General features: G+C 38.9%; 1 protein-coding gene across 2 annotated transcripts in view; it reads left to right on the top strand.

Annotated features, from left to right (window-relative positions):
* Positions 1 to 12,646, top strand: part of TRIO (trio Rho guanine nucleotide exchange factor) — a 248,134-nt gene that overhangs the window by 180,588 nt on the left and 54,900 nt on the right. For both annotated transcript variants that reach the window (XM_066992554.1, XM_066992555.1), the window contains exon 34: positions 677 to 920. In XM_066992554.1, coding sequence (XP_066848655.1) covers positions 677 to 920 — 244 coding nt within the window. The remainder of the gene's footprint in view (positions 1 to 676; positions 921 to 12,646) is intronic.

Here is a 12,646-nt window from a genome sequence, read left to right as displayed (position 1 = left end):
TTTTGGAGTTTGGGGGGGAAATCCTGAGCTTGCATGCTTTTAATTCCAGTTTGTGTGGTTTTATTTGGGGAATCAGCAAGAAGGCGGAAGTTACAAGTAAATGTGGGGTTTGTATCAGATAGTTAAGTATTTGAGAATCTTATGTGAAGAAGTTTATGCTGATTTTTATATTTATGTATGGAGTATCCTGGGTGATTTTGTGACCTGCAGTTGTAGGACTGTAAATGGCATGGGAATGGGGCAGTAAGCTCATTTGAAAAAGATCGCTTTTCTTCCTTGGGTTTGCAAGATGATAAAGCTTGTGAGTGATTGTATTTAGTAATATCTGTCTTTTTGCTGCAAATTATCAGCCATAAAACATTCTGAAGAGGCTGCTACTTCAACTTACAGGGCAAGGAGCAGTCTAGCAAGAAAAACTGCTTAAATCCTCCGCCCAACACTGTCACAACCAGTGTATTTTGAACACAGGAAGAGACAAGCAGAGTTAAAAATCTGTACTAAAACATCAGAACTGCTTGGTTATGAAATGATCCCTTCTTGATGTGGAAAGCCCGAGAAGCTTGCTATCTCGTCCAAAATACAAACCCTGCCAGGAATCCTAAATAGGTAACGGTATGTGACGGATGGTTTGATAACGAGCGTTCATCTGGCTTCTTGTTCTTGTTTTCCCTGACAGTTGTCTGGTGGGTGTGAGCTGACGGTGGTAATCCATGACTTCACTGCCTGCAACAGTAATGAGCTGACGATCCGCCGTGGGCAGACAGTGGAGGTCCTGGAGCGACCCCATGACAAGCCTGACTGGTGTCTGGTTCGAACCACGGATCGGTCCCCAGCCGCAGAAGGCCTGGTCCCCTGCGGGTCCCTCTGCATCGCTCACTCTCGCAGTAGTATGGAGATGGAGGGGATCTTTAACCACAAAGGTAAGAAATGATGAAAACCAAGTCTCTAGTCAGCAGCATGAGTTTGGGGTAATAGGGAGTACTTAGTAAATGGGAACTTCAGTGTTCTTGCTCTGCTTTGGTTTCTAATTTTTTAGTTAGATAAAACACAGTGCTTTTTGGAACCTACAGCCATGCTGTCTATTCCAAAATAAACAGTCAGCAGATTTTTTGTGAAAACGTGGCTGAAGACACGGAAGAGATTTAGGCAAATTATGTCGTGGTAAACACAGTTACGTATCGTGTTAGATCAAGCTTCGATAATAAGAAAATCTGTTCCTGTCGTGCACTGAAAGTGGGGAAGAAGAAAATCTCCTGCATGTAATAACAATAGTTCGCTTAGAAACCATGCATTAAAAAGTTGTGATAAAGTCAGGCTCAGTGATGGAAGAGGTAAATACACCCATGTGCCCTGGCACTGGAACAGACTATTTGGAATTCTGTATTTTACTTCACTGAGTTTTCCAGACAAGCAGTGGCAAAATTAATTCCTTTTTCCAGTGCAGCTGGATTCTGAAATCTTACCTCAGTTCTGTTTCCGAATGGAAGAACGGGCCCCTGAAGAGTGCAGTAAAAATCTGATAATTGTTTGATAGTTAAGGTTTTGCTGTGCTGTAGTCCTTTGGCTTAGTAAACTTCCCAGGCTCACGGAGTAGTTAGGTATTAGAAAAGATGTTTGCTTGCTTCATTTGAAACCATTTGAATTTGAAGGCTTCTAACAGAAAGCAATATGAATTTAAATAATTAAATAAATGTAAGCCAGTTCATTAGAAGGTGTTTCAGCACGTGCTGTGGAAAAAGATACGTTTCAAAAAGTTTGTTATTGCAAGTAGCAAGATTAGTAAGAAAATGGTATTGGGGAAAACTTGTTTTCCAAAACACAAACTTCTGTCTTTGGAGAGTTTTTCATAAATATGCTCATTTTTTTTTTTAATTATTCAGTCCATTCCAGCTAGCACGTGACAGTTTTTCACAGTTAATACAGACCCTGTATTAATATGCTTGCCTAAAAAAGGGAGAGTTTGGATTTCTCACATCAGGAACATGCACAGCGGGAACTTCCTGAATACAGAGTGATAAAAACATCTGAAGGATTTAGTTGTAATACTTTTTTGAATCCTTGTATCCTGTAACCGTTTGGGAAGAAAAAGTTTGCAGTTATTTTGATAACATTGGAAAATGCATTTGGGTATCACTAAAACATTTCTTCCTTGTACAAGGGGGTGAAATCATGGAAATGTTAACGGGCATTTTTTAATTTATTTTTTTAAATACTCACAGAATTGATAAATCCAGTTTCCTTTGGAGCTAGGGGCTTTACCTTTGAATGCAGATAATTTTATTAAGAGAGGCAGGCTGTACTGGAGAATATATGTTATATCAGGAACACTGGGCCTGTCAGACTCCTGAGGGAGACACAGAGCTGTTTTTGTCTTTGAGAGGTTACTTTCAGTGGGTGTAATATGTATTGCTTTTTTCCTTTAGTATTTGTTTGGGGAAAAAAGGGGGCAGAGCACTGTAAAATTAATTTAGTTTCCGTTTGACATATTGATTTGAAAAAAGAGCTTTAGTTAATTATATTGATCATGGACACTGAAGAACAGGATAAGGCAAATGCTAGAATCGACATGATTTGCAGGGCTGAACGCAAGCTCAAGTGACTTCTGTTCCTGCCTCTGCCACAGGCTTCCTGTGTGATGTTTTTGCATGCCATCTAAACCCCAGCTGATAAGAAGCAGCTGCTACTTGTTTATTCCCACATTACTGGGTGTCAGGCTTTAGGACTTGGAGGTTTGATTTGTAAAGTTTCCCGTGCATGTGACTGAAGTCACTCTGAACTGCCTTGAACATGCAACCTATTATATAACGCTAAGTAATCTGGAGAGGCAAATAAAAAAAAGCTTTAGATTGTGCACTTGAAACCACAGGATGCTTTGGCTTTGGTCTGTAACTCAGTTCTTTATTGCTTGAAAGAGGTTGATAGCACTCATTACACAGAGGGGTTACAAAAAAACTTAATGAAAGTTGGTGGAGTGCTTTGATTATTTTTCCCCAAATAGTGAAAAGTACCTGAGACAATCTCAGAAAGCAATTGTTCTTTCTCAAGTGCTGGATTTGATTAAAGCTCTGTAAACAAGGCATTGGGGAATATGCTAATCAGAAGAGTGGAAAAACAATTAGATGATGATCTCAGTTTTTAAGTATTGTTCATTGTGGGCATTGATTGAGGTATGAATTCTTCCAAGCAACAACAAAACCCTTAACCAACAGCAACAACAAAACATCCTCATAAGAAAGCATAAGTGAATGACTTAAATAGTTCAAGGCAGACCTTCATGCACTTGGGTTAACAAGCATTAAATTTCCTAGATTTCTAGTGATTGATTCTGCAACTTCAGCCTTTTTAATACATATTTTTTGTTTGTTTGTTTACAATGCATTAAAACTTGCAGAGTATTTGAATGATTTAACAAAGCCTCCTATATTGCCCTCTGGAGTTTTTAGGTCTGCAAATGTATGTGATATGTCACACTAACTGTGTGAGCATCAGGTGTGAGTAATTCTATACAGTTCGCGGGTTAAGAGATGTGCAGCAGAGATGAGTCTGGCATTTGCATATGTCTGACATCGCAAGCTGCTGTACAAGGCTCAGAGAGAGAGAGGTTTTATGTAATCCTAAAGCAAAAGGGGAGATGACCCACCATCAGCAAAGTGGTGGGATAGCTGCTTGAATGCTGAGTGCTTAGCTTATAAAAATGGATTAAGTGAAAAGTTTTTGCACTCCTTTCAGTATAGTTTGAACTCTGTAGATCTTTAGTAATATCCTCTAACTTCAGTTGTTTCTGTGAAACAATATTCAAAGTTTTTCTGCTGCCTCATATTTCAAGTTCTACAGACCATAAATTTTGATCTTTTCAACAGTTTTTAGCAGTGCCATCTGTTGACTAAACAAGCTGGAAAGCCATGTAGTGTCAGAGATGAAGTGAGCGTCAAAGTTATGAAATGGCAAACCTCTTCTAATTTACAGCTGATTCTGAAGTTGCGTGAAGTCACATCTCATCACTAAGTACAAAAGTGTTGGGTTATTTAATGCCTTAAATTATCTGAAGTGAGGATCATCCAAAGTAGGGTAATACTTTCTGCTTTAATAATCTTTTGTATGTTCAGTGAGGCCTAGTTCAGACAGCTGATCTTGGTCATTCAGTTTCTGTCCACAGTCTGTCAACCACGAAAGGTAAATGTTGTTTTATTCTCACGTTAGAAGATGAGATGACAGCCCAGAAAGTGACTCTTTTCGTTTGCATACAGATCTTTGTAGATCTTATTTGTCCTCTAAGAACGTCTGTTATTTTAAATATCTAATCTGTATCAAGGGGTAAAAAAAAAAAAAAAAAAGTATTTACAGTATCTTTGATCTTAAGAATTTTATAGTAGTTAATAGTATGGAAAAGGATTGCATAGAAAAAAGACTTTCATGAGGTGGATGGATAGTCATTTACAGGGAGGGTTGATTGCAGATTCCAGACCTCTTGCTTGCTCTGCTGGATATCAAATCTATTTTTATAAGTTATTTGGGTCATTTAATCAACTTAATATGCATTTTTACAGATGAGTACATTTTTAAAAATCTAAATCCCTTTTATAATAGGGAAAAAGACAAACAAGTGGGTAGTGAAGAGGCTGATTAACAGTTGGTGCACTCTAAAAAAATAAATTACTAGCTTTGGAAGAACATGTTTTTCACAAGTAATACATACGGCAACAATTTTTTTTTCCAATGATTCCCCACATGTTATTGGGTATGGGTGAGAAAGAATGTTCCTGTTGTTTTATTTGGTGCTTTTCTCTTTTTTTTTTTTTAACAAGGTTTCTTTTCATTCTGTTGAACATTCTTTTTATATATCCAGTTCTCTTTCCTTTGTTTGCAGGGCATTTATATAGCCACAAGGCTTTGGGTAAAAAAGCAAGGGACGGAGGATTTAGTATAACAAAATTAAGCTTGTAAGGTCAGGAAAAAAATGGCAGGTATTCAAAATTGTTTGTAAATCTTTTACCTGTTTACATCAGAAAGTTCACCATCTTTTCCAACTTTGAGTCCTTCTGAAGTCTGAAGAATTTGTGTTAGTCCCAAATATCCCTCCTGCAGATGTCACTGAAGAGCAACAAGGACTGCAACAAACCCTTGCTCAGGAGGCTTACAGTTACACGTCTGCATTATAAGTTACATTTATGAGGGGGACCACATCTCACTGCCAAATGTTGTTGCGATCTGTTTGGTTCAAAACTTGGCAACAAAGGTCTTTTGACAGGTACAATGTCTGCCTGCTTTAAAACTTAAAATATGAGTATCTGTACAGGTTTGCTCAGATATGAAAGATGGGTGACATCTTCCTAATGTGGTGTGATGTACCATGCACCACTACAATAATGAATGCTGGCTTTTGATTTTACTCTGAGGATGCAGTCCTTACTGGTGCCATAAACTAAGAAATGTTTTTTCAGCAGTCTTTTTTTTTCTCCCAACTGTAGTATCTCTCAAAGAATCTATAGTAATAAAGAGGATCAAACAGCTGACACAAAGGTAGACAAACTTCATTGAAGAGCTGTGTCTGAGGTGTCAAAGCTTTTCTTGAATGGGTATGGGGACCTCCTACCCAGGAATAAGAAAAAGAATTATTGCATGGGTGATCTAGAGATACTTCCCCAGAAAAGAGAGACATTTTATAGTTGAGGCCACAGAATGGGATAAAACAGTCTTAAATTTGTTGCATTTAAGTTTGGTGTCATAAAACTGGAGACCCTCTGTTCAGAGTATTAATTTTAGGGGAAAGGGGAAGGGGAGAGAATAAAAGGTAAAACATCTCTCATATGATGGAGATCTTTGAAAGTTACAGTTGAGAAATGGGGTGTTCCATGTTGAGTCCAAATACTGCTGTGAGGGAAGAGGAAGTTCTAATAGCACAGCAGCAGAATTTGATCAAGTAAAATGGGAATCCAGTTTGAGCAATTGAGGATGGACTGCCTGTTTGCAGTGGAAGTAAAGAAAGAAAAAACATGACTTAAGCAGTAATTGTTTGCTTAAAAGCAGAGGGAGGCTGCAGATGGGGGAGATTTGCTGTTTTAAGACGGTGAGCAAGCAAGTAGGGGCCATGAGTAAGGACAAAGATCTTCGAGCGTGTGGCTCAGAGCCAAAGCATTGCCTCTGAGAGACTGTCTTGACAACCTTTGCAGCTGCAGGAAATGAAAAAGTTACAACCTAGGCCAACAGGGAAAGCAACTCATAACAATGACTAGGTATGTTGCTTGCTCTGCTTTGTTGCCTTGGGGCCACAGGGCAAAAGGTGCAGGCTGTAGTTTCCAGGGCACAATACAGTGAGGGATTAGCTCCTGCTACATAGCCAGATGTGATCGCATGCAGAAAGCGATACTGAGAAACGTGGTACAGTATACGAGATGCTGAATGTAAATTTAAGAATTCCGTTTCTTGATGAATCAATTGCTTCCTGATAACGTTTCCAAATAGCAGACTGCCCATCCAGATAATCAACTGATGGAAAGCCTTAGGAGCAGCTCACAGGATACAGGGCTGAGCAGTCAGTTGGATTTCACACTCTGCTAGTCTAAATTAGCAAGAAATTGTAAATGGCTTGCTGCAGTGTCAGTTCAAGATGGTTACCAGGCAAACTTGAGCTTGAAAAGGTGCAGGCATTTTATTAGCTAAAGTCCAACTTCGCAATTACCAGTTGTTTTGAAAGCCTAATAAATCATAGATTTCCATGTAATCACAAATATTTTACCAAGAAGCATTGATAGTCTAATTGTTGCAAAGATAATTTGAAGGGGGGAGTTGGGGCTTTTTTAAAAACATGTTCTCGTGCTCTGGTCCAAGTAAATAAAATAGCTACACTATAGAAGTAAAACAAGAATTCTCTGTCCTGCCTTTCCCACCTCACAGTTTTCAGTTAAGTTTGTGGTTAAAACCATGTTTTGAGGATAAGTAAACTTAAGTAAAATGTCAGCAATTACCTGTGCTCTATTAGATCATAATTGTTGCATTGAGTTTTATAGCTGTACTGTATCAGATAGTCAGTTTGGTGACAGCCAAATTCTAATTCAGCCTTGAATAAACAGCAGTCTGTATGAATTGCTTCCCTGGCATTGTTCAGTCCTAAACTAGATAGCATGGGTTTTGAAAATTCACTGAATCTCACAATTTGAATTTCTAGGAGAGTTCTCTATAAATCAAGTTTGCATTAGCTCAGAGCACTCATGGGATGGATTTCTGCATAAATCTGCCTCTGACTTACGTGGTGTTCTACCATAACCCAGTTCGGGAAGACCTGTCTGGTGTATCTGCGTTCTCCATGCTGACTCTAATTGCAGGCATAAGTACGTGGTTAATTCGTCTCTGGGATTTTTGTACATAGGTAGTGAAAGCTGAGGAAAGTTGAGGAGTTCGCTGTTATATCTGAGAAAAAGAAGAAACGTTGTAATACTGGCTGGAATGTACTTTTGGTCCCGGAGATCTGCCAAATATATTTTCTCTTATAAATTGCAGATGGAAAGGAAATCACTGTGTAAAAAGTATCTGCTTCAGAACAGATGTATTTGCACAGCTGATCTCTGGGAGGTAGAAGGTGGATATAAAGCAGCAATTCTGATGGCTTTAGATTTCCCAAGAGAGTTATTTCGCTTGCAATTAGCCTTTTTCTGACAGCAGGTTTTTTGCCTAACCAGGATTTTGAGGCAGAACAGAGTGCAAACTAAAATTGTACACTGCAATGTTGCTAGTATTTTGCAATTGAGCATCCTGGAGTGTGTATTTTCCTTAACTGTCCTAAGTGCAACAAATCGTTGAAAAAGTTGCTTCAGAGGTAGAAATTACTCGTTGAGGGGTGTCTTTGTTCCCCGTGTTTTCTTCTGGATTAAGCAATGCTTCAGAGCTGGCGCTGGCCTGCCAAGAGCAACCTGGAAGAATTTCCCTTCTGCAAGGAGCAGCCTGGCAGGGCGGAGAGGGGAAGGGCGCTGGGGTGGGAGACGGCTCCTCGGCAGGGAGGGTGCTCCGAGAGGCAGGGAGTTGTCACAAGGGGCAGCTGGCGGAGTGTATTTTTCTGCAGCTGGGGTGGTTGTGCGTTTCCAAGGACGGTCTGGGTAATTCAACTTGATCAGTTTTTCTTCTGTCACAGAACTATGTAATACGGCTGTTCGTAAGGTCGTCTGTTCCTTTTCTGGCTCTCTAGTTTTCTGGTGCTTTTGCTGCTGTGGTTCGTGTTCTTAAACTTGGTACTGGAAAGAGTATTTGTGTTTTGTGAAAAGAGGAGAAAATGGAGGAAGGAGAAAATAGTTGAGGAGCAGGCTAGAGTGGAAGTTCTTGTGCACCTCTCAGGACGCCATCATGTAATCATCTGATGTCTTCACTGCCTGCAGGTGGAAGTTGGAGGATTTAGCAGCCCAGTGACTTCCTCCAATTCTGGTTTTGTGAGGAGGCTGCTGAAAGTATGCATCTTGTTGACTTCATTTCACTTCTCCTGAAATCAGAGAGTAAATTAATCTCTGTTACATGTGCTAAACCAGAAATGCTCATCACTTTTAATGGAACTATATCAGAAGGGTTGGTTTGTGGGTTTTTTTTTGTTGCTGTTTTTAGTTGTTGTTGTTTTTGGTTTTGTTGTTTTTGAACAGATGCTTTTTACCTCTTGTAAATTGTTGACATTGGTTTCAAATCATGACTTCATTATACAGTATTTTATTACTGTTATGAGTGCATATTTGGTGATACAGCTATCGATTAGAAGGTTGGACTAGATGAATTTGTGAGGTCCCTTTCAACCTGGGTCATCCTGTGATCCTATGTTAAAAGTTGGAATTGTTAGCATGGACTTGTTATGTTCAAAGTGTGGTCTCAATTCTTGGACTCCAGTTAGAGTCTGCAGGGATGTCAGTAGTGCATGAGATTTTGCCCTAAAATACATTAATTCCGTGTAAGAAATGGAAATGAATTGTAAAAAATATTTCTGTTCAGAAGGAGTTCTCGTTATTCTGTTTGGGTGTGATCCTAGCCTGATTAGGCATGTGTTCATTCCTTAATGTAAGCTTTAAGGAATCGGTGATACGGAGATTCCTTAAACACAAAGTCAAGGTAAATCTAGTTGCATGTGAGAACCTGCAAATATGCTAAGAGGAGAAAAGCTTCTAAGGAAGCCACCTGTAAAGAACTAGTGAAGCTGAATGGTCTTCTTTCTACAGAAATGCTTAAGGTACATGGAAGTAAATGGGGTCTTCAGTCTTAAGTTCACGTTGTTGCTCTTTCAGGAAACTGTGAGATTGCTCTCTCTTGCTGCTCCTTTTCTCAGTGGACAAGTGATCAAGCAGAACTTTCTAAGGCGCAACATAATTTAGTGGCTAAGCATCTGTAAAACTGATAAGGAAACTCAAAGTAAAACCCTCCTCCTTACAGGTTTTGGGGGTTTGGTTTGGTTGTTTTTTTTTTAATTCCCTTGGCTCTCCTTTGAAATTATTTTCACTTGTAGTAGCACCCACCTTGTACTGGACTGTCCATTTGTTCTGATGGGACCTAAGAGCTCTTAAAAGGTAATATGTCCCCGTATGAATAATAGGAGGGGATAATTAGAATGTTAAAGGCAGGGAATTTGTAGTGAAGACAAAGATCATGAGAGAGAATGAGAAAGAAAACAGGGCTCATTGGTAGAAAAGTATATTAAGTGAAAGTTTTAATAAATGACAGAATTGGTTGAATGAGTGGATTGATGTTTGCTTTGGGCAGTATTACACAGAAAAACTCAATTGGTGCAAACCACCAAATTTGTTAAGCATGTGTCTTAGGATTTTTATCTCAGTCGCTAGTCATTTTAAGGAGGATAGTTATCATGGCCTGACTAGGTTGTTGGTCCATCCTAGCGTGTTTTGTGCTAACTTTTTGCATTGTTTCAAGGGTAATAAAATATGTGCGCTCTAATTGCTGGTTGATTCAGTAGAACAGGCTTAGGTATGTTAATCCTTTCATCCTAAAGACGTGGTAGGACTAACTGCAATTGTGCCGGAATTAGTTTGGTGAACCACTGACTCAGAGGTCTGGTAACAGGTCCAGAGTAACATCTAAAGAAAAAGTGCTTACAGTAGGTTGTGCCCTGAAGATACGTGCAGGAGATAGTACAGTTTTGTCTTAACCTTGAAGCCTTTGAAGTATTATCTTTTTTAAAAGTGTTTCAGTTAAAATTAAGTATGACCAATATAAAACTTTTACCATGATGGCATGCATTGTTCAGGAGGAACTAGCTCAGAAAGGAGAACATAGAGAAACTGGCAATTAAAAATACTTTCTTGCACCTAACTTTTAATTGCTGTGCTGAAGAGGCATCGTTGTCTCAACTGACTACTTGCTTTCTGAAATATCTGAGGTCTAGAATCAGACCGGCCATTTAATAACTACATTATCACAGTTCTGGTGAGTGGTGATGATGCAAGTTGTACAAAGTATACTCTTGTCAAATTTATGAACTGTGTGAACGTGTTTGGTTTTTGGTTCAAATCTAACTTTTTTTTTAATGGAGGTAAAACATGTACTGTGTAACCCAAACAAAAATGTTTTATCTTTTTCAGGACTGAATTATTCTACATCTAAAATTCAGAGTGGTTAGAAAAAAATGGTAATTACAGGGCAGAAATACACATTTGGGGAATTGTTTGGCAGTACCTGTTCTCTAGTGTTTCTGTGCTTTAATATCTGATAGGCAAAGTATAATAATGAACCCCTTTGCTGTGGGCTTGTTGCTCCCTTATTCCTCTTCTCACTGGGGTAAGGCTAGGCTCCAAATATACTTAAATGTGTTTAGTAACAAATCTCTGGTTATAACTGATAAATATGCAGCATGTGAAATCCTGATTATATATAAAGAGAGAAAATTCCCATTTCTGATTTTGTTCACCTGTTAGATATACTACAGAGGACTTATTGGAGGTTACTTCATTTTACTGAAGTATCTTTTTATATAATAAAAGTATCTGTGAAAGTATGCAAGGTTTCTGTGTTAAACACTAGTGCTTGAAATCCAGATGTCCTTCAGGTGTATTCAGTGCCCATGTGCCTGCCCTGCTACCAGAAAAAGCAAGGTGTTGGGTTGTGGCTGATACTCAGCAGAGATGAAAAGTGGAGAGGTCTTGATGAAAACTTTTTGGAACTAACAAAAATGAACTTAGCAGAAGTGGAATAAGAAATGCATTTAGATCAGCAACATTGACCAGCAAGTAGCCCAGGCAGATTGCAGAAGCAATTTCTCTGGATACACGTGTATGGAATTTCACTATCAATATTTCTTACGGGGATTGTGCATCCAATATTAAAAATGTTTTTTTCTTTCATTTTTAATGACCTAATTTGGCTACTAGACGTGTTCATTTTCCTTTTAAGTGACTTAAATTCATGTTAAGTCAGGAACGTACTTCAATATTCTGAAGATTTTGGATAAATATATTCTCATCTTTTCCTTTTATCTTTGTCTGCATGCATTTCCCGTTAAGATAATTAGCAGAGATTTATGTTAAGAAGCATCCAATTCCTGTATGTGCAGTTACAACTGGTTTGGAAGAGTGAACATTGTTTTGACTGGATTTTTTTTTTCTTGCCAACAAGCTGATTCCTTTTTTTTTTTCTTTGGAGTGGGGAAGGAAGAGAAAGGGTGTTTTAAATATGGCTGAGGAGACTACTTCAAAAAATCCAAGTAAACAAAACAGTGAGAAGGATGCTTAAGGGTGACTTGGATAATAAAATTAATGTCAAAACCCAGCATTTCTTCCATATGTCTCATTAGGACAGCAAGTATTTCTCGCTTGGAACGCTTTTTCTGTTTTCTGCAATGCAGAGACGAGGCATGGCATATTTCTTCTCCCCTCCCACCCTTTGCTAAGTGGTGCATGTATGTGGAGCAACATTCCTTGGACTCATCCAGAAGATTTTGTTTGAATTATCTGAAGCTGGTTTGTTGTGGTTTTGCTGACAGTGGCTGGGATCCTTCAAGCTGATTTGGCATTCAGCAGTGGTGACCGTGTTGAGGAGTCAGAATTTTCCCAAAGCTTTTCCAGATAAACAGAAAGCCAGGGACACTGAATGTCTCACCATTTCTTTGAAAGGCCTCTGCGTTCCTGGGAGGGGTATACATACTCCAGTTCCTTGGCTACAGCACAGAACAGGCTTAAAAATTTGAGAAAGTAACGGCCTAATGAGTAAGATGAGAGAGTTTTGTATGTCATGTGCTTTTCGATATTCTTTCTTATTGCAGGCATGAGCAACAGCTAGGGCATGTTCTGCAAAGCTCGAGACAGGAAGGGCTTGTTTAGATCCTGGCCTTGCTGACTGAATAGTTGGATAAATGGTTCATTTCCCAACAGTTTTAATTAAAGCCTGAGTACTTCAGTGTCTTGATATCAGTTGCTCTTGACAAATGCCTTACCCAAGATGTAGAAAGGAGAGGGATATTCATCCCCCAGCTGAGAATATCTCTTTACCGTCAATCAGAAAATACTTTCTCCAGGTTTACTAGCTAATGATATAGCTTTAACTCAAAAACACAACGTTGCTTTGTTGTGTTGTGTTTTGGTTTTTTTTTTATTGAAATTGGATTGAAAGGCATTCTTAGAAATCCCAGATCAGGGATGCTCACACAGTTCACTGCAGAGTACAATTTCTGACT

Source organism: Anser cygnoides, chromosome 2 (assembly GCF_040182565.1).
Source record: "Anser cygnoides isolate HZ-2024a breed goose chromosome 2, Taihu_goose_T2T_genome, whole genome shotgun sequence".
Classification (NCBI taxonomy): domain Eukaryota; kingdom Metazoa; phylum Chordata; class Aves; order Anseriformes; family Anatidae; genus Anser; species Anser cygnoides.
Note: the sequence above shows the minus strand (reverse complement) of the source record. Positions and strands in the feature narration are given on the sequence as shown.